Genomic DNA, 27,483 nt, shown 5'->3' with positions numbered 1-27,483 from the left:
TTGTCAATCTGGGCCACTGGACTCTGGCTAAACTTTATAAACTAGGCCTCCAATCCTTCGACACATGCTGGAGCTGTGAGAAGGAAACAAGAGTTTTCAAACACATGCTAATGGAGTGCACCTCCACCAAAAGGTTCTGACCGGACATCAGTAATACTATATCTCAAATACTTCATACAAATTGGACTCCTACTTTAGCCTCTATTGCAGTGGGCATCCTCCCCACTGACATTAAATAGGCATTAAACAAATTCAAAACCTGAATACAACTTCAAACTCTGGAAGTCTCTCCCACAATACTGGATACATATTGTCAAGAAACAGAGTGGCAAACATTTTGCTTGGATGCAATTGAGTTCAGAGTGCTGCAATAAAAGAGTCAAGAGCTCTGGGCCTCATGGGGTAATACTTAAACAATGTCCAATATCCAAAAAGATGCTCATGCCTTGAAACAAATAAGTCTTTGGATTATCTGCCAACCTAAGGATTAGGATGCAGGAACCTGAGGGGAAGTTTTCATCTATGATAGTACTTGAATGCAATCCAAACACGACTGGAGGCTTGGTGCAAGAAACTTCAGAGGAGGCAAAATCCTAGCTCAGGAAAGAAGACACTGGAAGCATTGCAGATGCCAGAATCATCAGGAAGGCTTGGAAGATTAGAGCACTGAAAATTCCAGGTGTCAAGAGTTAAGTGTATGGATGAAGCTTGCACTGGACTGGAATGCTGGGAAATCTGGGCGACTCAGGAGGGGAGTGCTGATATGATGCTTGCGCAGGACAGGAAAGAGACCATGTTCCGTTGCAGGTTTGAGTGGTGGGATATTATACTGTAATAAAAGAGTGTTCCAGAAAGGCATTTGCCCTATGTGGCAGCGTGGAAACTTTCAATGAATCTGATGAAGATCACCTGTTAGATACAACGGATATGAGGCCTTGCAGATGTCAGGTGCAAACAGTAACTGGAAACAATTAAGAAGGAAAACAGAATCAAATGCATGATCCGATAATTCATTGGGTCACAGTGTAAGCATACTTATCTTAAAAAGACATGTGATAATCTGCAAGTGCAAAAACGGAGTAACTTGCATAGCCACAAAACAGGAGGGTCAATGGTTCAGACTTCCTGGGAGGGGAATCATGAAGTGCTCAAGACTGGAAGGCGGTACAAGAGAAACATGACTTAGAGTACTTGATACAGGAAGGCGCCACAAGGGAATGGTGACATGACCCTGGTGAGTAAGACCCCCAACACATAGGGTACAAGAAGGAGTCATGACAGAATGCCTCTCCTGCGCACAGCAGTGCAATGCATCAATTTGCTCTGTTTTGCATTACTCCATATTTTTGAAGACATTCAAAGCAACACAAAGTAGCTTGTATCGCTGTTGTTTGGCTTCAAAAATCTGATGTAAGGGCTGCGTCGCTCTTGCATCATGATGCGAGGTGCAAGAGCGACACAAACCGGGTCATCAATATGGCCCTTTGTGTTTTGTATGTCTTGCACATGCATTCTACACATGTTTTTGTCATGCTATCATTTACGGAGCACCCTGCTTTAGTGCAGGGCTGAGTGTAACACACAGCACCAGTCCTTTTGTAGAAGTGTGTGGTCCAGTAGGCCTAAGTGCAGTGAACCAGGATTTAATGCTGATTTGCCCTAATACTGTTCACTGTACGGCATGCTGCCATCCCCAGTTTTATTCTGTCTTACTCCTAGCAATGGCAGAGGCATACATCTATTATGAGGGCAGGAGTTTTTGTCGCCATCCTGGTCCAAGAAAATTGAAAACTATTCTCTGTCACCTGAAATGGATGCTTTAAATGATCATCAATTAGGTATGGTATAACCATGCCAAGTTGTCTACATTTAATTAGACTTGCACAGAGGAATGGAAAAGTGGGACTAATCAGTATGACTCATTACGTTTTGAAGACTGACTTCATCTAACAGACCTGTATGGTAACATTTATGTCAGTAAATGTATGTATGTATGTATTTATGTATGTATGTATGTATTGTAAATATTCTTTCCTTATTGGCCTAGACTCATACAGCATTGTTAATTCATTTTTATGTAGATTTGTTTGTGTTTATTACACTGTGGTACCATTCTATCATCAATGTGTGACCTAAGTTTGTTCCTACTGAATTTACCTATGTGAGCCATGTGTGTCAATGAGTTTGATTAGGTAATTTGCTCCAAATGTGGGCACCTTGTAGCATCTATTTAGTCATCTATAAAACTGAGGGAGACTGTTGATGTGCCTTATTATGAATGAAGACAATGAGACTTTAAATGCTGTAATGACTGGTTTATGCTTGCTATTTGCTCTTTTAGTGTGACTCGTGTACCTAAATTACACATTGTTCTTTTTTTGATCCAACACTTTTAGTGCAAGACAGTCATTGATATTTGGGGGTGCCTTTACATTTATGGTCCAAAGGTAATCATCAAGCAATGTGTGAAACAGATACTTTAGATGTGAACATTTTGCTAAAACAATTTTGGGATACTAAGGGCCATATTTATACTTTTCGACGCACAACTGCGCCAACGCAGTTGTGTGTCAAAAAATCTAACGCCGGCTAACGCCATTCTGAAGCACCATGCGGGCGCCGTATTTATTCAATGACGTTAGCCGGCGTAAGCCGGCGGAGCTGCCTGGTGTGAGTCAAAAAAAATGACGTACACCAGGCAGCGCCGGCGTAGGGGAATATGGAGCTTGGACGCCAAAAAATGGGGCAAGTCAGGCTGAGGCAAAATTATCGCCTCAACCCGATTTGCGCCATTTTTTTCGACTCCCAAACCCATTGAAATGACTCCTGTCTTAGCAAAGACAGGAGTCATGCCCCCTTGCCCAATGGCCATGCCCAGGGGACTTCTGTCCCCTGGGCATGGTCATTGGGCATAGTGGCATGTAGGGGGGCACAAATCAGGCCCCCCTATGCCACAAAAAAAAAAATTAATACTTACCTGAACTTACCTTATGTTCCCTGGGATGGGTCCCTCCATCCTTAGGCGTCCTCCTGGGGTGGGCAAGGGTGACAGGGGGGTCCCTGGGGGCATGGGAGGGCACCTCTGGGCTCCTTCCGAGCCCACAGGTCCCGTAACGCCTGCCCTGACCGTGCGCAAAAAAACGACGCAAAAGCGGCTGGACGTCATTTTTTTTGACCCGCCCACTCCCGGGCGTGATTTTTGCCCGGGAGTGTAAATATGGCGCACATGCCTCGGAGTCAATTTTTTAGAAGGGAACGTCTACCTTGCATATCATTAACGCAAAGTAGGTGTCCACGCTAAAAAGTGGCGCAAACTCCATGGACTTTGGCGCTAGACGCGTCTAATGCCAGAGTATAAATATGGAGTTCGTTTTGCTTCGAATTTGCGTAAAAAAAAACGACGCAAATCCGGCGCAAACGGAGTATAAATATGCCCCTAAGTTTTACATGTTATCCCATCCTTGATAATCCATTGCTCCCACCCATCCCACAACCTTTAAAGATAGTTTTTATCAAGGTGACCTCTGAAGAATTGTGTGGCCCATGTTTCTTTTTAATTTGCTATGACTCCAATTACGACTACTTGTGATTCAGGCAGCTCACATAGTAGGACAGGCTACACCTAGCACGTTGTATTTTAACAGCACCCATTTCTGAATCTGTGAGATAATCATACATTTGGACACGATTGGCTACGTGTTTGTGTGACAGTGTACCACTAGGTGCACATCACACACAATCCAAACACAAACATAAGATGGGTGTTCAGGCATTCATTAAAATGTAATGTATGTAAACTATTGATTAATCTGCTTTCCTTTCCAATGAGTAGCCCCCTCCTGTAACAGCCATTCTTAAAATGCTCAATGATGAGACAGTAGTGGAACATGTAAGCGTTATGGGGACTTCCGGAGTATTTTGCCAGGATGTTGGTGAAGAGTCCCTGATGGACCACTATTGCCTGGACATTTTTTGGATAATTATGTTTCCCGTTCCTGTGTAGGTGTGCAAATTGCACATGTGTGCATTCAATGGCACCAAGCATGTGGGGGAATCCTGGTATATTGTAGAACCCTCGCTTGGTCTCCAGCTGTTTCAGATGAGTTTTGGTGAAGAGTAGGTACTGTGAGGTCAGTTTTATTTTGGCATCCAAGACAGCTGGGAGAAAGGTTAGATAATGTTACATGTGATATACCTGTCAATATTTCAGCTGTGGTTTGGAATGATTCAGAGGACAAGATGTGTAGCACAGTCATCAATTTGGCATGTGCAGGAATGGTATGGCTCTGTGTAGCTCCTTCTTCAAATCTTGGCCCCGTCTTCAGCAGGAAGTCCATGATGGACTGCTTCTTCACTCTGCAGAATTGTATGACCTCTCCTCCCTGAGGTCAATGAGGGATATGCACTGCCAGGAACATCCCCCCTCCTCCTTCACTGCCTATGTGCTGGTGGTGGAAAGCAGTCTCTTGCTGCTTCTTGTTGCAGAATGACATCCTCCATGGTGTAGTTGAGCTTGCCAAAGTGTTTTGTGATGTTGATGTTTTTGTACCACAGCCACTGCATCATTTCCTATGCCTGGTTTGCCGATGGACATCAGTTCTGGTGCATGTTAGGCTTTGCATTGCAGTTCCTGGAGATGCGTGACACAGTGGTAAATCTATAAATACCACTGTGTTACAGTTGCATGGGAATTTGCAGCAAAGCCTACATTGTCTATGTAGGTTGTGAGATGCAGCTGCTTCTGGTGCAGCTTTTGCCCCACGCAACATTTTTACAAATGCGTTGTTTCATAAATATGACTAGCGTGCTCTGCCGTGGCATCCAAATTCTTGGTACAAAGCAGCGCGTGCCTCTCACAAATATGCCCCGAACTATGTAGAAAAGGAGGCAATGCTTAACATGTTTTCCTGTACAATGAGGGAAGCACTCTTTAGAAGATTGATTCTGAAATAATGAAAATGTCCCTGCCACATGCTGAAAACAATGCAGCACATGTACTTCAGTGAAAATGCTCCAAAGTAGCTGAAATGGTAACCAAAGAGCCAATAACCTATGGGTAGAGATGTTATTTTAGCAACACAAAAGGATGATGGACGGAGTGCTGAACAATGCAAACACTCACCCCAGTCACAGATCCTGATTTAATCCATCGTTCTTTTGCTCACCATGCCACCCCAGTCTGGACCCAGCCATATGCAAATCAGTCTTGACCCTGTTCCTCCTGGGACAGTCCAGCCCGAACTGCCAGGCCAGGTCCTCCCTGGACCAGAATCAAACATCCTGGGACCGGTTTCAGGGTATCACCCTTCAAATAGAGATGTTATTTGTCTCTAAATCCCAAAGTATGTACATTTGTTAGGCAAATAGTGATAAAGGTTCAGGCAGACTGCTTCAGCGACAAGTTAGATCTAAAAGCAGGAAGAGGTTATGGCTCTGAGAACCTTACAGCACATTGAACAAGCTTTGGCAAAACCAAACAGTCTGGCATTGCCTGCCAGCTTTTTGGCTTTGTCTGGTTTGTTTTGTTTTGTTATGCTTTTTATAAAACATTGTGTAAGCTGCTGGGCCTTTGCCAATAATAAGAAATGTTTTGAAAAAAACAAAAATATTTTTTTTGGCCTCAAAAAGCATGCATTGCCATAGTAGCCCTGGGCATTCAAGGGAATCGCTTTGTGTGAGAATGTGCTTCTTTTGAAAGGGCATAATACTGTCTCTTACAGTTAAGTTAGGCAATGGCTGAAGTGGGCTGACCCTTTTTCCCATGCTGTAGTGGGTGGAAGAAAAATGTGAGTGACTCAGTAACAGATCAATGGATGATGAGGGGTGACAAAAAGTCACAATTACAATATTATATAGAGAATTTTAATAAAACCAAAAGGTATTGGCTAAAACCAAACCTAAAATAGGAACAGGGCAGTGGGGTTTCCCTCTGATCTGTGAACAATTCCCAATTAAAAAATGCTAGAAAATGGCATAAATGGGGAATAATTAGTTCAACATTTTTATGGCAATATTTTTTAATTTGTCATTGTAAACAATGAATTATAGGGGGTCTGCCTTATTTTGAGTTTCCTGGATGAGATACTCCCTATCCCTACATATGTGACAAACAGTCTTTCCAGCGTGTTCCAAGTGCTTTATTGCCGACAGCAGCTGTAATACCGTGAACAGGATATCTGAAACGTTTTGAAGAGTATCCCATCCGCCAAACTTTAAATAAGGCTCTTTGCTCCTCTACTTCATTAGCTCTGCTTTTTGACAATAAAATATGTGGTTGGGGACACTATTGCATGATTTTGTGTAGATTGGAAAAAACCCTCTGTATTACAGTTGTGTGCTACATCAATATCATACTGAGGTTTAGGCCGACAAAGTGAAATAAAGAAGTGCAGAAGTCCTGTCATGACAGGGGACCCTCACATGTTAGTACCATGAACACTTATGGGTTTTCAAATTAAAGTCAAAATGTATGTATCTGGTGCATAATAAATTAACCCGCCTGTAAAAACAAAACAGAGAAAATCCCATATGTGCACCCTAACACCTAGGAGGTCCCCCAGCTAATTTGGTGGATCCTACCACCCTGATAGAACTGAGCAAGAACATGGCTAAATAATGAATGTCTGCTACGAATGACTAAATCAGGTATGCCTACTCATCGTGACTCAGTTAAATTTGAAACATCTAGCGCATCTTATGAGATAACCCTCAGTTACTCTGTACACAGGCAGTTATAAAAGACAGCGTGTCAAAATGAGTGATTCGCATCTCCAGCTACAATGCAGCAACAAAAATGCATAATTTCTGCAATCTTTTTGATTGAGGAGATTGAAAGAATTACGTCCATAGTTAAACCTTAACTTCACTTCTTGTGATTATGTGATCAGGATTTTTGAAGGTATATGTTCTCATCATTTTAACTTGTGGCCCAATCAGAGGCGTCCTCATGGAGACACTCCTTCTCTGCCACCGTGTTTACAAAAATAATTTTGCATTTTTTATTGCCTTTTGGTAGATGATTCATTTGGATGGCATTTCAAGGGCTGTACTCCGCTCTGTGAACCGTGCATAAAGATACAGCTAGAAAAATGCACATAAATGATTAAGGTAATGGGGTAGAAAAAGTCTCATTGTGCATGTTCCAGCTTTTAGGTACCAAAAGTACATTTGTATTAGAAGTTCCCAAAATTGTAATTTCAACGTAAGAATTAGGGCTAAATGTCTAACTCTGAAATTTGTGGTACTGCAAAGTGAATTTGTGGGTGCTCCCTCTCGTAAAGCCAATGATTGTTTTGTTTCTAACCACAAATTTCATAAAATGTTACGAAATTTTCAATGATTTACTGAGTATTTTTAAAGTCTTTACTGGTGAATGCTTTGAATTTCGAAATCATTATTCTACAGAGATAGAAGAAGAATACTTTGCACTGTAAGGGTCTCAGTTCAGCGACTGGGCTACACCATCAATACAGACTATACTTAATAGCAGAAATCAAATAGTGGCATTGTTTGCTTTGCCAGGAAGCAGCAATATATACGATTATAAATCCACTTGAAAGTGAAAACATAAAGGGGGTCATTCTGACCCTGGCGGCCGGTGGCCGCCAGGGCCACCGACCACGGGAGCACCGCCAACAGGCTGGCGGTGCTCCCACGAGCATTCTGACCGCAGCGGTTCAGCCGCGGTCAGAAGCGGCAAGTCGGCGGGCTCCCGCCGACTTACCGCTGCTCGGGGGAATCCTTCATGGCGGCAGAGCGCGCTCCGCCGCCATGAGGATTCTGACAGCCCCTACTGCCATCCTGTTCATGGCGGGAAACCCGCCATGAACAGGATGGCGGTAGGGGGTGCCGCGGGGCCCCCGTAAGAGGGCCCCGCAAAGTATTTCAGTGTCTGCCTTGCAGACACTGAAATACGCGACGGGTGCAACTGCACCCGTCGCACCCCTGCAACTACGCCGGCTCAATTCTGAGCCGGCGTCCTCGTTGCAGGGGCATTTCCTCTGGGCCGGCGGGCGCTCTTTTGGAGAGCGCCCGCCGGCCCAGAGGAAATGTCTGAATGGCCGCCGCGGTCTTTTGACCGCGGTGCGGTCATTTGGCGGCGGTACTATGGCGGACGGCCTCCGCCGTCCGCCATAGTCAGAATCACCCCCAAAGTGTCACCTTTCTTATCCCACACTATCTACTGGTGTCAGAGATTTGAATTAGTAGTTTGGAAGTGATATCAGAATTTGCACTGACCATTTAATATGGTTGCCCCATGCAAGGGTAATGGGACCTTAAAGGTAAAGGCTTCTGCATTGCATAGGAGACCAGATCTATATAGTTTTTTAATGATATATATGTAGCAAAAAAGGTATGAGGTTTCGATGGGAAATCAAACATTACATGCAAAACTAGTGTGAATAGAGAAGATTACAAATGACCTACAAATAGACTCCTTGTGTGAGAAAACAGGGCTGATTGCAGAGGCCCCATAACTTTTTGCCACCATTTTCCTCTTTTTGCTGGTGTTTTCCTGACTTTGATGGTGCCCTGGGTACTGCTAACCAGTCCCAGGGCCTGTGCTCTGTGTAAAATGGATATGCAAATTAGGCTCATTATAATTGGCTAAGTTAACCTACCTATAAGTCCCTAGTATATGGTAGGGCATGTAGGTTTAGGGACCACAGCATAGGTGGTGCACACCTAGGTGCATTGCTGAGGTGCCCAGTGTCATTTTAAAAGCAAGCCTGCCTTGCTGGCTGCTTTTAAATTAAAGTTATATGCAAATTCGACTTTGGAATTAAAGGTACTTCCAAAGTCTTAAACTACCTTATTTTTACATATAAGTCACCCCTAAGGTGTGCCCTATGTGCCCCTAGGGCTGGGTGCCATGTAACTATAAGCAGGGACTTTATAAAAATTGATTTATAAGCCCAGGTGAGGTAAAAACAGCCAAATTCGTTTTTCCCTCATTGAAGTAAATGGCCTTCATAGGCTAGAATGGGCAGACTTTATTTTAAATTTTAAAGTCTCCTTAAATGTTACATACCAAGAATTTGGTATCAAATTGATTGTTGTAATAAATCCCACAACTTCCAGTTGTTGGATTTAATATAACTTGTCCAGGTAAAAAGTTTAGACTTTACCTAAAAAGTTGCCAATTTCAGCTCTGCATTGTTTTTGCTGCTGTGCTCTGATTGGCCAGCCTGCAGCAGCTTCTGCCAGGCTGCCTTGATTAGGTGTGAAGTGGCCTGGCTTCACACAAAGGAATGTGCTTGGGGGAGAGAATCTCCCCTCAGCAGATGGTGAGGCAGGAAGGGGGAGGGCTGCCAAACTGGTCTTCAAAGGCAGAGAAGGACATTTGCAGCACCCAGCAACACCCCCACATCCTGCAACCCCAGACAATTAGGTGCCCCCTTGATTAGATTAGGAGAGGGCAGGAGAGGGGTGTGTTTATGATTTTTAGCCACACCAGTGGGTGGGCTCAGCCAGATGTAACCTCCAAAAATCAGATTCATCCATGTTGGATTTTTAGAGACTGTTGCCTTCTGGGATGGATTTTTGCCACACTTCCCAGGAAGTGGTCATCACAGGGGGACGACCCGGTCCCTGATTGGAGAACCAGGGCCCCCCTGCTTTTCACCCAGGAGCAAGGATAAAACTGGCAGACCTGCACCCACGCCTCAGATCCCCTCCAGAATTCAACAAGAAAGGAACTAAAGAAGAAGAAGGACTGCCCTGCTGGACCCCTGGCCTGCACCTGGAACCTGCACTCAGAAGGACTGCACCAGCTGCACACTTGGGCTTCACCACAAGAAGGACTTTGCCTGGCTTCAACTGGTTCAAGGAGGGACTCCCTGTTTGCTACAGGTGAAAAATTGCTAACCAGAGTCCCCTGCACCAACTCCTGAAGAAAGCGACCAGCTGACCACTGTCCAGTGGCCAAAAAGGAGTTTGCGCCAGGTGCATTCTGGGAGTTGAAGTCCGCACCCCCCAAGGACCATCACAGAACTTCTGGACCCTTGGGGTGAGCTGTGGACCCCAAAAGAACCTTAAAAGAACATCTGGGTGAAGCCCCAGAAGTTTGGAAAAGATTTGAGAATTTTTGGAAAAAAGCTCCAGAGAGGGACCGACCCGCCGTGGAAATTCTAGCCGGCTTGCCTCAACCGCGACCCGGCCTGACTTCGTGGTTCGTCCCGGTAAAGAAAAACATCCAAAAAAGAGACTAAGTCCGAACGTAAAAAGTTGACCGGGACCTCCCAGCCATCGTATCCGAGAAGGGCTCCATGGACGTCGGATCAAGATCCAGGTTTACCCCGGTCGAAGGATTTTCATCTCGAAAAAACGACTAAGTCCGAAGGTAAAAGTCTCCACTGAGGAAACCCACATCGCGTATCCGGACAAGGGCTCCAGGAGGTCGGATTCAACTGCCAGGTTCGTCCCGGTGAAGAAAAACTTCAAAATAAAGACTAAGTCAGAAGGTAACTTTTTAACCGAGGCCTCCCGCGACCTGTAGCCGAGCAGGGCTCCATCGCGGTCGGCCTGAAAGTTTGACTTTGCCCCGGTCGAGGTGCAACCAGATGACCCGATTGGCGCTTTTTGTTTCTAAGCGCTAGAAAAGTAATAATCCTTTAAAAATTCATATCTCCGGTTCCCCTGAACCGATTTTAATCGTTTTTGTGTCATTTTAAAGATAAAAATATAAACTATTTTTATAAATTGGTTTTGGATTTTTAAACTGTTTCCTGTGTTTTATTTAATTACTGTTTTGTGATATTTGAATGCTTTACACTTTGTCTCCTAAGTTAAGCCTTGACGCTCGTTGCCAAGCTACCAAGGGTTGAGCTGGGATTAATTTACTGAGACCTAACTGTACCTATGTGGAGGTTAGTGGCTTGTTGCTAGGTGTAGGTACCTACCTGCCCTACCAATAACCCATTTTCCAACATAATTGGAAGCAGCGACGGGATCCTGTACTTGTGTTCAATATCACGTTACAGTTTTAGGTAAAACAAATTAAAAATCCTTTAAATTGTCCTAGTGCAAAAATTGTTTTTAATTTTTAATTTGGATTAATTTCAATTATTGAATTTTTGTAATTTTTCTAAATTCTTGTTTCCAATTTTTTCAAAAAGTTTTTGTTGACACAAAACTAGGGAACCATGGAGCTTGATCTGGCTAGCCTACCCACACTGACAGTAGTCCAGCTTAGGGGGTTGTGTATTGAAAGAGGGTTGCCTGCAACCACTGATCTCAGGAAGCAAATCCTGATCACATCCCTGACAGCATGGGCTGAGGCCCAAGAGGTAGAGTCAGAAGAAGCTCCAGAGGAGGGAGAAAGAAGGGAGGATGCAAGCTCTAACCACTCAGGGGAGGGAAGGCATCTGAGCCCAAGTGAGGATGAGGAAGAACGGTCCTCAGTAAACACAGTCACTAGGGGCAGATCCAAAGCTAGTGGTGGGAAGGGGGTCCTTTCAGGAGGAGAGAACCCATCCATCAGAGAAAGAGAGCTGGAGGCCCAGCTAGCATACATAGCTTTGGAAGCAGAGAAGCTGGCCCTAGAAAAGAAAAAGTGGGCATACAAAGAGAAAAGAGATGGAAGCAGCGATAAAGAAGCTGAGGTGTCCATGGGTGGGGGAGTTTGCCCCAGATTACCCAAGGGGGTAGTTCCTGCCTATGTAGAGTGGGATGACATAGATAAGTGGCTGGGGGCCTTTGAGAGGGCACTCCAAATGAGAAGGGTTAGGCCTCAATACTGGGGTTCCCTTTTGTGGGAGTTGGTCCCCAACTCAGGGAGGGATAGGCTTCTGACCTTAAGGGGGGAGGAGGCAGATTCATACCCTAGTATGAAGAGGTGCTTAGCCAAGAAGTTTGGTCTGACCCCAGAGCAATATAGAATGAAGTTCAGGGACACCCAGAAGGTCAGTACCCAGTCTTGGGTTGACTTTGTGGACATTTCACTAAAGGCACTAGAGGGCTGGATTATTGGTAACAAAGTAGATACTTATGAGGGGTTATACAATCTGATCATGAGAGAGCACATCTTGACCAATTGTACCCAAGAAAGGTTACACCAGCATCTAGTGGACTCTAAGCAGACCAACCCTAGAGAGCTAGGGGAGGCAGCTGATGAGTGGTTGAGAACCAGGGTGGTTGTCAAGTCCCAGGGGGGAGACTCCAAGAAGGGGGGGACAGGTCCCCAAAAACCTAAGGAGGGAGGTGGTAAGCCCACCACAGAGACTCCCTCTGTACCCCAGAACCCTAAGAAGGAGGAGAGTAAATCCCACTCCCACTCTGACAAGCAGAGACAGGGAGACCCAGGGTTAAAAAAACTCTTGGACAGTAGGGCTTGCTTTGACTGTCAGCAGACAGGTCACTTCAGAGGAGATGCAGCCTGTCCAAGGAAGGTGGTTAGCACTGGGCTGTCCAGTGTAGCCATAGAGGAGGATTCCTCAGATGATGAAGTCCTCCTAGCATTGTGCTGGGAGACAGGACCAGATGGTAAGCTGGTGATCCCTGAGGGTGGGAGTAGGCACTTCCACCACATTCAAGTGAATGGGATCCCTACCACTGGCCTGAGGGACACCTGTGCCAGTCACACTATAGTGAGTGACCGGTTAGTGACCCCAGACATGTATGTCCCAGGAAAGACAAAGAAAGTCAGGATAGCCACAGGGGAGGTCACCTCCAAACCTGTAGCCATAGTGCCCCTAGAGAGGGAGGGTATCCTTGACTGGATTAGGGTGGTAGTCAGTGCTGACCTTCCCCTAGATTGTATCCTGGGCAACGACCTCCCAGAGGTGAGTCTGGTCACAGATGGGGTGGTCGCCCAGGGCGCCCCCCCAACCCAAAGTCCTGGGGAGTCAGTCCCTACAGTTAGGAGACAGGGGTCCCCAAGAAAAGGAAAGAAGAAAAGGAAGGGTAGGCCACTCTTAAAGAGAGTTCCAGGGAGCCAAGGGCCTTCTGCCCCAGTAGGGGGGGAGCCCAGAGTTGGCACTGGTGAGGCCTCACCTGACCCCAAGGAAGTCCTGAGTAGTCAGGCAGCTGTCCAGATGCAAGGTGTTGCCCCTGCACTGACAGAAGGGAGAGTGGAAGGAGGGTGTCTGCCACAGGAGGTGGTAGCCCCCCACTCTAGACAGCAAGAGGGGTGCCAGGACCCCAAAGATGCCCCTAAAGCAGCTCAGCCACCTGTCAGTGGAGAGCTTAGGGTGTGGTTCTGGGTACTGACAGCTGTCAGTAACCTCTGCTGGGTGCTAGCCTTCCTGGCAGCAATGTACTTGGCCTGGGAGGCAGACCCCAAGGCCAATAGCAAAGTAGGCCCCCTGACCCTGTTGGTCATGGTGGGGTTGCTCAAGTGTTGGGTGACCTCTTTGGGTAAGCTAGGTGTTGCCCTAGCAAAGTTTGGAGTAGGGGAGGTGGGCACCTCACTACCCAAGTTGGCAGAGAGAAAGGAGGAAGACCCCCCTAGAGGAAAGTTTCAGTTTGAGTTGGGTCCTTTTACTGTTGGGATGGCTTCACTACCCATAGGGAGTGACCCTGACAGGAGGATATAAGGCAGAGTAGGCCCTGCAAAGGGACAGCCAGTTTTCTTCACTGTCTTCCTCGCCTAACAAGCCAGGAAGACTCTCCCAGGGTTGGGCTGAGTCTCCTGGGCGCGTGGGCTGGGGGGGCGTTGTGTGAGAAAACAGGGCTGATTGCAGAGGCCCCATAACTTTTTGCCCCCATTTTCCTCTTTTTGCTGGTGTTTTCCTGACTTTGATGGTGCCCTGGGTACTGCTAACCAGTCCCAGGGCCTGTGCTCTGTGTAAAATGGATATGCAAATTAGGCTAATTATAATTGGCTAAGTTAACCTACCTATAAGTCCCTAGTATATGGTAGGGCATGTAGGTTTAGGGACCACAGCATAGGTGGTGCACACCTAGGTGCATTGCTGAGGTGCCCAGTGTCATTTTAAAAGAAGGCCTGCCTTGCTGGCTGCTTTTAAATTAAAGTTATATGCAAATTCGACTTTGGAATTAAAGGTACTTCCAAAGTCTTAAACTACCTTATTTTTACATATAAGTCACCCCTAAGGTGTGCCCTATGTGCCCCTAGGGCTGGGTGCCATGTAACTATAAGCAGGGACTTTATAAAAATAGATTTATAAGCCCTGGTGAGGTAAAAACAGCCAAATTCGTTTTTCCCTCATTGAAGTAAATGGCCTTCATAGGCTAGAATGGGCAGACTTTATTTTAAATTTTAAAGTCTCCTTAAATGTTACATACCAAGAATTTGGTATCAAATTGATTGTTGTAATAAATCCCACAACTTCCAGTTGTTGGATTTAATATAACTTGTCCAGGTAAAAAGTTTAGACTTTACCTAAAAAGTTGCCAATTTCAGCTCTGCATTGTTTTTGCTGCTGTGCTCTGATTGGCCAGCCTGCAGCAGCTTCTGCCAGGCTGCCTTGATTAGGTGTGAAGTGGCCTGGCTTCACACAAAGGAATGTGCTTGGGGGAGAGAATCTCCCCTCAGCAGATGGTGAGGCAGGAAGGGGGAGGGCTGCCAAACTGGTCTTCAAAGGCAGAGAAGGACATTTGCAGCACCCAGCAACACCCCCACATGCAACCCCAGACAATTAGGTGCCCCCTTGATTAGATTAGGAGAGGGCAGGAGAGGGGTGTGTTTATGATTTTTAGCCACACCAGTGGGTGGGCTCAGCCAGATGTAACCTCCAAAAATCAGATTCATCCATGTTGGATTTTTAGAGACTGTTGCCTTCTGGGATGGATTTTTGCCACACTTCCCAGGAAGTGGTCATCACAGGGGGACGACCCTGTCCCTGATTGGAGAACCAGGGCCCCCCTGCTTTTCACCCAGGAGCAAGGATAAAACTGGCAGACCTGCACCCACGCCTCAGATCCCCTCCAGAATTCAACAAGAAAGGAACTAAAGAAGAAGAAGGACTGCCCTGCTGGACCCCTGGCCTGCACCTGGAACCTGCACTCAGAAGGACTGCACCAGCTGCACACTTGGGCTTCACCACAAGAAGGACTTTGCCTGGCTTCAACTGGTTCAAGGAGGGACTCCCTGTTTGCTACAGGTGAAAAATTGCTAACCAGAGTCCCCTGCACCAACTCCTGAAGAAAGCGACCAGCTGACCACTGTCCAGTGGCCAAAAAGGAGTTTGCGCCAGGTGCATTCTGGGAGTTGAAGTCTGCACCCCCCAAGGACCATCACAGAACTTCTGGACCCTTGGGGTGAGCTGTGGACCCCAAAAGAACCTTAAAAGAACATCTGGGTGAAGCCCCAGAAGTTTGGAAAAGATTTGAGAATTTTTGGAAAAAAGCTCCAGAGAGGGACCGACCCGCCGTGGAAATTCTAGCCGGCTTGCCTCAACCGCGACCCGGCCTGACTTCGTGGTTCGTCCCGGTAAAGAAAAACATCCAAAAAAGAGACTAAGTCCGAACGTAAAAAGTTGACCGGGACCTCCCAGCCATCGTATCCGAGAAGGGCTCCATGGACGTCGGATCAAGATCCAGGTTTACCCCGGTCGAAGAATTTTCATCTCGAAAAAACGACTAAGTCCGAAGGTAAAAGTCTCCACCGAGGAAACCCACATTGCGTATCCAGACAAGGGCTCCAGGAGGTCGGATTCAACTGGCAGGTTCGTCCCGGTGAAGAAAAACTTCAAAATAAAGACTAAGTCAGAAGGTAACTTTTTAACCGAGGCCTCCCGCGACCTGTAGCCGAGCAGGGCTCCATCGCGGTCGGCCTGAAAGTTTGACTTTGCCCCGGTCGAGGTTCAACCAGATGACCCGATTGGCGCTTTTTGTTTCTAAGCGCTAGAAAAGTAATAATTCTTTAAAAATTCATATCTCCGGTTCCCCTGAACCGATTTTAATCGTTTTTGTGTCATTTTAAAGATAAAAATATAAACTATTTTTATAAATTGGTTTTGGATTTTTAAACTGTTTCCTGTGTTTTATTTAATTACTGTTTTGTGATATTTGAATGCTTTACACTTTGTCTCCTAAGTTAAGCCTTGACGCTCGTTGCCAAGCTACCAAGGGTTGAGCTGGGATTAATTTACTGAGACCTAACTGTACCTATGTGGAGGTTAGTGGCTTGTTGCTAGGTGTAGGTACCTACCTGCCCTACCAATAACCCATTTTCCAACACCTTGTTAACATCTTCTAATATTGTATGAATCTTGCCCAAACTAAGGTCCCTGTTTTAATCTTGGTGGGTGGGATACTCTATGAAAAGTGATGGATATCCTGTCCACCGTATTTCAAGCGTCATAGCTCATATTGCACTTGTAATATATCGGAGTGGACATCTATCACGTTTTGGCAGAGAATCCTGTTCACCAAATTCTCGATAAGGCTCTAAGAAGCAAGGACTTTCAGCAATTAATACAATCATTCAAATATATAAAATAAGATATGAGACCTGGACAAAGAAGGCCTAAAGGTTTAGGATTCCAAAAAAATACTCAAAAGTATACGAGTAAATTGAGGTGTAAATTACTCACAAGTTGAAGTTACCTTTGTGAATAGCCCAGGCCTTTCAGTTTGGTGTAAATTTGCACTCGGGTTTTGAGAATAGCCAAAAAGTAGTAAAATTAATAATAGTTGTAAATTGCTCAAAAGTGTAATTTGCTTTTGTGAATCAGGCCCTTATGTATCTTGGTTATTTCAAATGGTTTTTATCATGTTGTAAAGTCTGATTGACTTGCTGTCTCTTCTCAAAAGCAAATACGAACTGCCGGTTTGGCATCATTAACCCTTCTCTGGAAGGAAGGTGGTCCTTCTTTGCTCTAAGTCTGAACATAGAACTTATGGTTTGAGTTGCAAATGGATGCCTATTGATTTTTGTGGATGCAACTGTCCTCTATGTTATTATGGATCTCTGAGCCCCCAGTTTCTTAAGTGATTTCTCTTACTGTTGAGAAAAGGAAAATGACAAGCAGGGTCAATATTTGGGGCCTCACAGGCCCATTAGAGGTCATCATGGAAGTATAATTTAGAACTAAGGATGTCAAGGGAAAATAACCCATAGACACAGCATTTTTTCTTCGGGTGGATAAACTGACACCAAGATTGCAAAGCAGGTAATGGCAACATCCCAGAAGGCATAGTAAAAAAATAATGTAAAAATACATGCAATTAGTGGGACTAGGGTCAAGAAAGTGCAACATTTCTTGAGGCATAACTGGGAGGGTGGTTCTCACGGTTCAGTGTATGGCCAATGAGGACAACAAGAGCGTGAGTGAAAAATCAAAAGAAGACCCCCAGAGCATCTTCTTGCTGACTTTCAGCCATCAACCTCCCCAACTGCATCCTACTTCTAGAAGGAACAATCCCATCCGATTTCACCTTCACTCTATTGTCCTTCAATTCAAAGTATCAAAGTAATAGTGGTCTGAGCATAATATGGGGCTCGGCCTTGTTAGGCAGAGGGGTTTACAGGCCATTAACATATGGCACATCTGACAATAAACCACTTTCCATGATAAATTATAGAAGGTACCTTTGGGCACAAGAAAACATGGGCTAGTCATGACATTGAGTAGGGAGTTCATGCATACTTACAAATTACTAAATAAACATTACAAGACATTGTATGTTGGTTACCATTAAAATTAGATTACAAATCTTTTCTAGCTGCTAAGATATTGGATTACAATTGATTTAACAACTCGGTGTGAACACTCCTTCACTGTGGTGAACAAACAGCACATGTGAACACCCTTGTAAAACCAAATATATTGTGACATACAATATGGGAAAGATTGTTTTAGGGCTCCTGTTAAGGGAAAATGAACACCTCTTTCTAGCACCTTTCTTGGAAATTGAAAGTGTGTTTTGGGGGTTATAGGGTGTATAGAAAAGAGGACATCGTATGGAGACAGGTGTAGGCTTCAATATAGTCATATAGTTGTCCAAAGTCTTTACTTGTTGTCCTAACATTTCAGTCCACGGTGAAAACAAATTGGGTGGACTCTGATAATAAACAGCAATTTTACCTGTGTTAGTGTAAATTATGCTACATCTGTCTAGAAACATAAAAGGAAAGCCAAACCATTGACTTGAAAAACATCCAAATGCCTCAAAGGTTATGGGCCAGTAAGGGGAGGGTTAACATGCATGGAGTATTGCAGTAGTGTGCTGGGTTATTTTTAGGCTGGGTGGTGTTGAGTTGTGCGATGGGGAATGCAGAGTTAATATGGAGGGTAGCACACCCATCTTAAGGCTGTCGCGACTGTAAGGTCCTAGCAGTTTACGAACAAGATGTAACTTTTGCCAAATTTCTCACCCCTCTTGTCTCTCTGTCATCCCTGTTAGTTTATCACCAGGCCGACCTTTCCAGACCAGCAGAGCTCTTTATAAACATAACATAACAGTGACAAGCTAGGAAGTAACGTAGTGTGGCACCCTCTGCTGCTCATTCACTACGGAGTTCTTTAGTCCTTGTCTATTACTTGGATCTTTTGCTGCATCCTTTTAACTCTGGTCTCCTGGAAATGGCTGGCCATGGAGCCCCAGGGGTCCATGCTACAAGCATTATCCTTCCAAAGATCGAGAATTTGGAAGAGTAACTTCAAAGAAGAAAGTAGTTGAAGCCGAGTGCAAAAAAGGAAAAAGCAGAAGTTTAATTTGTTTGGACAAAAATCACAAAAGGGAATAGGAAAGGCCGAGAGAAGGTGGCAGCAGTTGGTGAGAGAAGAAGGCTATGAAAGGAGTAAAATGATGAGGATGATGAGAGAAGAGGAGGCTAGGTATAACAGAAAGGAGAGTGGAACAGATAGAGTCGCCATTCGTGAAAGGGAACACATTGTGAGAAGTAGGACGCTTGAATGGTAAATTTTCTTGAAGCATGTTAAAAGAGATATTCCACCTTGTTCACGTCAATCTGGATACTAGGTTGGTGGATTTTTTTTTAGATCAGCTGTGTAAAAATGGCATCAATTTTGGAAGGTGCGGACGTGAGAACGGTCCAATGTAAGCAAAGTAAAGCTGACACTCCTCTGCTATTGCTAATGACTGCTGGGGTGAAGGAAAATGATGAGGCAATTACAGGCTCTGGCCTGATTTAAAATTTGGTGTTAGGGCTGTTCACCACCAGTGTGATAGAGTAAGGGCCATATTTATACTTTTCGACGCACAACTGCGCCAACGCAGTTGTGCGTAAAAAAATCTAACGCCGGCTAACGCCATTCTGAAGCGCCATGCGGGCGCCGTATTTATTAAATGACGTTAGCCGGCGTTAGCCGGCGGAGCTGCCTGGTGTGCGTGAAAAAAAATGACGTACACCAGGCAGCGCCGGCGTAGGGGAATATGGAGCTTGTGCGCCAAAAAATGGGGCAAGTCAGGCTGAGGCAAAATTTTCGCCTCAACCCGATTTGCGCCATTTTTTTAAACTCCCAACCCCCATTGAAATGACTCCTGTCTTAGCAAAGACAGGAGTCATGCCCCCTTGCCCAATGGCCATGCCCAGGGGACTTCTGTCCCCTGGGCATGGTCATTGGGCATAGTGGCATGTAGGGGGGCATAAATCAGGCCCCCCTATGCCACAATAAAAAATAAAAAAATTACTTACCTGAACTTACCTTATGTTCCCTGGGATGGGTCCCTCCATCCTTAGGCGTCCTCCTGGGGTGGGCAAGGGTGACAGGGGGGGTCCCTGGGGGCATGGGAGGGCACCTCTGTGCTCCTTCCGAGCCCACAGGTCCCTTAACGCCTGCCCTGACCAGGCGCTAAAAAACGACGCAAAAGGGCTGGACATAATTTTTTTTGACCCGCCCACTCCCGGGTGTGATTTTTGCACGGGAGTGTAAATACGGCGCACATGCCTCGGAGTCAATTTTTTAGATGGGAACGCCTACCTTGCATATCATTAACGCAAAGTAGGTGTCCACACTAAAAAGTGTCTCAAACTCCATGGACTTTGGCGCTAGACGCGTCTAACGCCAGAGTATAAATATGGAGTTAGTTTTGCGTCGAATTTGCGTAAAAAAAAACGATGCAAATCTGGCGCAAATGGAGTATAAATATGCCCCTAAATCTCTTCATCACCCTGGTGGAGGTCCTGAGGACCAAATGTGAAATGTCCATTAGGTCGGCAGGAATTCAAAGCATTGCCATGAAGGCAGTCCCTATCAATGTATTTTAACTTTGACGTACTGTTCCATCAAACATAACGGATCAGTACATCAAACTTCCAATTTTTTGAAAAACAAAACCCCAAAGCAGAATTTTGTTTTTGAAAATAAAAAAACAATGCGCACCAGCTAGGGGAGTTATCGCTCATGACAAGAGGGTAATTTTGCAGTTTTCACTGCTCTTACCAGGGTTTTTGAGGCAGTAACAGTCAATGAAAACTGATCTGTCTCCCCATGTAACTTAGGTGTGCGGACATTCAGGACAACCTCCTGCGGCCCTTACTCCATTGCACTGTTGGAGGAATTTAGCTAAGGCAGCGACAGAGTAGTCTCTGCTGTCATTACACCAAAGGTTCACCCACATTTAAACCAGGCAGGCGGACAATTATGTCGGAGGAAAGAGTACTCTGTCGCAGCATATAAATTAGGCCCTTTGGCGTTTATCTGAAGGCCTTCTAACTTACCATACAAGCTGCCTCAAAGGTAGAAGCGAGCTACTTATGAGAAACTTAAAAAGAAAGCATGTTGTATGGTGAATTTATTTGTGTTCCTTTATCGTTTGTTTATTAATCTGTTACCTTTGTGATACTTCACGTCCATTAAGTTTTTTGTTTTCCATTGAGCGAAGTTCCATATTCCAGTTGTAGCTTCTTGACTTGCACTTACCGTTTTTGCAATTTAAGCATTCTTTTAATCTTGCCGTACTTTCTTAGTACATGTAATAGCCCTAAACGTGCATACGAAAAACTATTGCTGGAAAGATTGTTCTTGAAGCACTATGTGCTAAAGCATAAGGCAGTCTGATGTGATGGGGTACAGTGAATTCTTAACAGATTCATATCTAATAATAAAATGTAAAAAAGGAAAAAGTGGGACAGTGGATAGAAGCTTAACACACTCATCTGGCAATTATCAAATGTGCACGAGACAAAGGCCTCTTTCAAATGCAAATGGCTCTCCAGTAGGGTGCTTGATCATGGAATCGTCTTAACTACTCCTAAGATGATGGGAGGGTGTAGAAATGAAGAATGCCAATGTAATACATTGAAAAAATAAAATGCTTAATGTCCTGAAAAAGAAGTTTTATAAAAATGGCAAAATATTCACTACATACCTCAAAACGTCAGGATTGAAAATAGGAAATATTGTGCAGGGCTCGTTTCAGTGGGTTTCAATGGTGGCCAAAATTAGTCACAGAAGAATAGTATGAAGTCAAAATATGTTTAGTGTTTTTCAGGTGGAACAGGAACAAAGTACAAGGTCTTTGACTAATGGTGAAACTGATCGATCTACAGGTGGAAGTGTGATCCAGCACGAGGCTGGCAGAGGTACCTTCAGGTGTCAAAGAAGGGCACAATGGCCCCAGATTCAAGCACTGGGGTTTAAAGAGACTCAGTTACCGTGAGGAACTGAATGGAATGGCTCCAGGGGCCCAACTGGAAGTCCGTTAAGATACCCTGTAGACTGTGAACATGAGCTGTGCAGTAATGCATGTCACCGTGCAAGCATTCTTCCATACCTTGCAAAACACCTACACAGCATGCCTTTACAAGTTTAAATGTGCCCTATTTAGCTAACTGACTCAGTAATCGAAGGCACATTTATGTTTCTACCCGGGCCTATTTTCTGTCCCAGTTAAATCCTAGGTGTCCTGAACAACACAGCTTTAGACGGACTTTATTAGACGTGTGCACAATTTGTGTAATTTACTTTCATATAAATATGCATGAGTTATGTAATATGTAAATCCTTCATTTAGCACCAACTTTAAGGACAAAATGCTCCTTGCATCAATTTAAATAAAATAGCAATAAATCTACAATTGCTGCGAACAATAACCGAACACGTTGTGGTAGCTTGTTTCTTTCCTGGACTCCCGCGTTATAATGTTGCTGCAAACAGTGGGATAATTACATGATGTGAAGTGTAATGTCATCATTTTAGGAATTTTGTGTGACAAGCGTAAGCTCAAAATCCGGGCCTAAACTTTACCTTTAGATATACAAGTATGGGTGACTGTGAACACATGCAATGACGCAGCCCAAAACTAGCGGAGGACCAACCGTAAACCCACCCTAAACCAAGAAAAGGACCGAGCCCAAACCCTTTCCCCCCAGGTGGGGTCAGGCAATAACCAGAGTGAGTTAATTGTTAGTCTGCCCCTGCTAATGCTATCAGTGCGGCTGCAATGTCTACAGAAAAACAATGGTTTGATGGATTAACTACAGCGAGCAAGATAATGAGGTCGAAACGATAGATAGGAGACAGCAATTACTTACATATCTTTTTGAACTCCTCACACCAGTAATCTTTTTTTTTCCTTGGCGCATCCTTCTATTGACACATTCAACAATGTGCTCAGCTATTGTGGAATCACAATGCACGCCCCTGACACTCATTACTTTTTTATCTAGACCCCACTCTGCCCACCTTTCCCAGAGTTACAAATCCAAGCGTCAGTAAAAGGCGAAAAGAGCAGGTAATTCAGGCCTTTTTTTTTTATTGTTTCGCTTGCTTAAACTCAACCGGGGCACAATGATCTAAATTGTTTTAGTATTTTGTTACTTTTTTATTTGTAACAAAAGTTTCCGTCTTCTATGTTACTAACCTCAGACCTTGCATTAATATTGACAAATTACCTGGAACCAATTATGAGTGTCATGTGTCGTCAAGTTGTTCTGGTACTTTACTGAAATTTACAATGTACACAATTCGGCAAAGGTGTGGCATCACAGCGTTTTCAGTAACCAGGAACTTGACTTACCAAAAGGGTCCAAGGTTTCCACGATTGCGCTATATACTAGGGGCCTCATTTACAATATTTTGGCGCAGGGTAGCACCGCAAGGCTTCTTCCTGCGCTGCCTTGCGTCAAAAGCAAAGATCAGGAGTGCGCAGTATTAATGAAATATCTCTCATTCCTGTCTTCATCCACTGTGCCGGTGCACAATTGGCTGCCATGCGCCAACGGAGGCACTCTAGCACCATGGTGCAAGGGTGTCTGTGATGGAGGAATGATTGTTTTTGTGCAGGAAGGGACGCTTTTCTGCACAAAAACAATCAATGAAGGCGTACTCCTCTTTCCATGTGTGTTGCACAAAGCAGCACACAAAGAAAGAGGAAAAAACAAGAAGAAATTAAGGGCCAGATGTATCAAACGATTTTGCATTCACAAACGGTGCGAATCGCTAAAATTGGCCGTTTGCGAATGCAAAAACGTGGTCTGCAATGCATGAAAGGCATTCGCAGACCAAAAATAAGGAATCGCAAAAATAACAATTTTTTGCGTTGGGACCTGGTTTTGTGAGTTGCATTTTGCATCTCGCAATTTGCAACATGAAATACCGAATCGCAATTAACGATTCGGTATTTCAAATAGGAAATTGCGAGATGCAAAATGTGACTCGCAAAACCAAGTCGCAATTCGATGCATCAAAAAATCGCAAATTGTGATTTTTCGCAGAATGGCCTTTTGCACATGCAAAATACCACTAAGTGAAACCAGGTGGTAACCAGGTGCAACCTATATAAAGAGGCCCAGAATGCCTCAGACTCTTTTCCAAAATGGCTGCAAACTACGTCATGGTGAGGAGAATGAGGATCTTGGCAGGTTTGAGGAGAGGGAGGAGGAGACAGGAGCGCATTTTCAGAGTGCGCATTACCCTTTTTGACCAGACTGAGGAGGACATTTTTGAGAAGTACAGGTTAAGCTCAGCCATGATACTTAACCTGATAGCTGAGCTACTACCCATACTGCAGTGCACAACACACAGGACCAATAGCATACCCATCCATGTGCAGGTATTATGCTCCTTGCATCTACTAGCCTGAGGGAGCTATCAAGGGGTTATAGCAGCAGCTGGAGGAGTATCACAGAGTGCCCTCTTTTTAATGCATTTATCAACGCCATGCTGAGTAGGATAAACAAGTACATCAGATTCCCCCAAACCCCACAGGAAATACAGCAGACAAAAATAGATTTCTACCAGATAGCACAGTTCCCCCACATCCTAGGTGCCATAGATGGGACACATGTTGCAATCTGTCCACCATCGGCCACAGAGTATGTGTACCGCAACCGTAAATACCAACATTCAATGACTATACAGGTGATATGCAATGCCTTCCATATCATAACTGATCTCGTGGCCAGGTACCCAGGGAGCACACATGATTCATACATATTTCGCCACAGCGGGATTCACAAAAGACTGCTAGCTTGGGAGTTTGGTGAAGGATATCTACTAGGTATTGACCCTCTGTACACTGGCGCATTGATTCTGTTGTGACGTCAGATGGCTCACTTACTCATCATACCCTCTGTTCCTTCCAGGAGACAGTGCCTACGCAGTGCGCACCTACATGATGACGCCCTACCTCAATCCTACAACACCTGCAGAACGGAGATACAACGCAGCACACAGGGCAACCCGCAATGTGGTGGAGCGCACCTTTGGGCTGCTGAAGAGTCGCTTCCGGTGCCTCCACAAAAGTGGAGGGGCACTACAGTACAGCCCGGAGACGACATGTAGAATAGTGGCCACTTGTGCGATCTTTCACAATATAGCTACCACCAGGGGCATACCTGTGGAAATATCTGATTCAGACTCTGATGAGGATGATGATCCCATAACCCCCCTACAGCCAGCAGACAGGACCAGTGCAGCAGAGGGCAGGGAAAGGCGTGCTGACATCACGCACAACCATTTCAGATGTAAGTAATAACAACACAACTCCACTGACATGTGTACTGGTAGTTAGAATATTTATTACCTTAACGTCAGGTAACATAAGTTTCACTAGCAGCAAAAATAAGATAATATGTATCTAAAAAAAAGCAGATAACTGTATCTCACTATTCAATCATAGTTTACTGTATCCAACAATAAGAAAACAGTCCCCTGTGGCCATAACAGTCACTTTCTACGTCCACGCAAGCCACTAGAGTGCGCAGTGGCCTCACTGGCACCTCTGTTTTTGGCCTCAGTGGCAGTGTTGTGCCTGGCACTGCGACGCCTAGCATCAGTGGTGGGCACTGCTATGCTGCTGAGGCTGGATGTGTCCTCAGTGTCCCCTAGTCCCAGTTCACTGGGTGTGGTGGAGCGGTTACCCAGCATATTGTCCAGCACATTTGTGATCTGCACCAGTCCCTGTGCCACATCCCTACTGCTGTGCGCTGCCTCCACCTGTGTGGCCACCGCACACCTCAATATGAGGGCTGTTAAATTAGCGAGGCGATTGACAGAGCAAGAGAAACCACCAAACATGCCCATAAAGCGCCTCGCCTGCCTCCGGTGGCTGACTCTGTCGTGCCGCAGCTCTGTGCACAGTTCCCTCACTGCACTTGTCAGCTCCATGGTGTTCTCTGAAGCTTGGATCTGTCCCTCATGCAGTTTTGTGAGGTTGGAATTGAGGCACTCCAACTGCCGATGCAGCCCCCCTATGTTGGCATTGTGTGCCTGCATCTGCCTTTGTAAAGCTGATATTTTCCTGTTTTGCAGGCGCTGCTGTTTCAACATAGCAGATTCCAGGCCACCGAAGACTGATGGCCCCTCTCCTGCTTTCATGTGCTGTGCGCCTGCATACAAAGGCCTCCTGCCGGGTGTTGGGCTACGCTGGGGCTGGGACTCCTGCATAACAGTGCATCTGCCATCTGGGGAAGGTGTGTGGCCGTCATCCCGCATGTCGTCAGAGTCCTGGCTCAATTCGGGTAGCGGTACAGCCCTAGCCCTGTGTCTGATAGGCGCTATATTCTGTGACTCACTTGTGTTTGAGTCTGATGCAGGGTGGGTTTCAGTATCCCCCACAACGAAACTTTCAGATGCTGCTGGGCCTGGGCCACCTGCAACGACAATGTGCAGCATGTCAGTTATGTATGTATCACCAAAGGTTACACAATGGTAATAAATGTACAGTTACATCATATCACTATGTTGTGGGTGTTGTGTTCTTCTGGGTGTCGCTCGGCCTCATTACATTCTATGTGCTACTTTCAGCTCTGGGTTGTGGACTACCACTCCCATAAGGCATTGTTGTGCCGCTTCTAAGATGTGGAATGGACTACTTATCACAATGCTTTGCACTCCTTGCTAATTCCTAAGGGGCATTTGTACATACACATATGGGCTTACATTTCAATATTGCACTTTCCTTTACTGGTGCTTGGTGTGCCGGATGTGTCGATGTCAGTGACCCCACTGACAGCTTCTGGGAGGAGTGTCGACTCCACCAGGTGTTCCATCGGGGTGGAGGGTGTCTCGGTGGGTGGGCCGCCTCATGTGCTCCTTGCCTCCTGCAGTCATCTTGCCACCCTCTCCTTGGCACTGGAACGCAGGTCGTACCACCTCTTCTTTATCTCCTCCATAGAGCGCTGCGCAACTCCCACAGCGCAGATTTTAGTTTGAATGTCTGCCCAGAGTCTGCGCTTTTCACTCAGGGACCTGGAGTGAGCTCTTTCCAAACATGCGGTCATGGCTCCTCACCACCTCTTCAGTGAGCACCTCCAGTTCCTGCTCACTAAACTGAGTTTCCTTTTCCTCTCTCCCTTCTCCTTTCCCTGTACAGAGGTGTCCATGGTGATGTGCAGTCCTGCCTTGTTCACAGTCTTGCTCAATGTGGCTGGGCTGTGTCTCTCTCAGTGCTCCTTTGGGTGTGGCACCTGCAAACTGCCTGGGATGACTCACTTCCTGCTTGTGATGTCATCAGGCTCTGCCAGGTGTGCGATCTCGCAATTTGCAATTTTCAATTACTGAATCTGCGATTCAGTATTTCGGCTTCGCAAAACACAAATAACGATTTTTAAGAAATCGCTAATTCCGATTTGCAAATATGTTACATAGCATATTGCAACTCGGAAATAGCAATTTCTTAAAAATCGCTATTTGCGATTCGCAGATGCCTTTCTTGATACATCTGGCCCAAAGTTATTTCTCCCCTTTATGCCTCCCCTGAGAAGGCGTAGGCTTTTGGCGCATTCCTTGGTTTACAAAACCTTGGAAATCTGGGAACAAGTCAATATCCACGGTGGTTGCGTGGGAACACCCACTGCAACACCTATGAAACACCTATTAGACATAGAGTAAGACAACACAGCCTGTGCTGCTGGAGCATCACAAAAAGTGACCAAGAACGGTGCAGTGGCCTTGTAAATAAATCCCTAGAAACATAACTTTTTTACATTTCAGGTTGTTGCCCATATTTGAAAATCCAGAGTTGCAACTTCAGCTGCGGGCATTATCTCATTATTTATTAAACATTACCAAAAAACTTCATCAGCATCAATGTATGATCATAGAAGGGGGAAATCTAAATACACACAGTTTTCTTTTAACTGATAATTCAGTGTTAAATCACTGG

At 45.2% G+C, this 27,483-nt stretch overlaps 1 protein-coding gene across 1 annotated transcript; it reads left to right on the top strand.

Moving 5' to 3' along the window:
• Positions 1 to 22,600: 22,600 nt before the first annotated feature.
• Positions 22,601 to 25,923, top strand: LOC138247228 (putative nuclease HARBI1). Its single transcript, XM_069201964.1, has 3 exons — positions 22,601 to 22,608; positions 24,461 to 24,841; positions 25,629 to 25,923. The coding sequence occupies exons 2-3, from the start codon at positions 24,490 to 24,492 to the stop codon at positions 25,646 to 25,648; spliced, it is 372 nt and encodes a 123-aa protein (XP_069058065.1). The 5' UTR covers positions 22,601 to 22,608; positions 24,461 to 24,489; the 3' UTR covers positions 25,649 to 25,923.
• Positions 25,924 to 27,483: the final 1,560 nt, after the last annotated feature.

The sequence above is a fragment of the Pleurodeles waltl genome, chromosome 7, assembly GCF_031143425.1.
Source record: "Pleurodeles waltl isolate 20211129_DDA chromosome 7, aPleWal1.hap1.20221129, whole genome shotgun sequence".
Taxonomy (NCBI): Eukaryota; Metazoa; Chordata; class Amphibia; order Caudata; family Salamandridae; genus Pleurodeles; species Pleurodeles waltl.
The sequence above is the reverse complement of the archived record's forward strand: the minus strand, read 5'-3'. Positions and strand labels throughout refer to the sequence as shown.

Excerpts from the sequence above, each read along its gene's own strand:
- LOC138247228 (XM_069201964.1), top strand. The coding sequence starts at position 24,490 with ATGATGACGCCCTACCTCAATCCTACAACACCTGCAGAACGGAGATAC. Across the intron at positions 24,842-25,628 it reads CACGCACAACCATTTCAGAT|GCGCTGCTGTTTCAACATAG; the intron begins GTAAGTAATAAC and ends CCTGTTTTGCAG.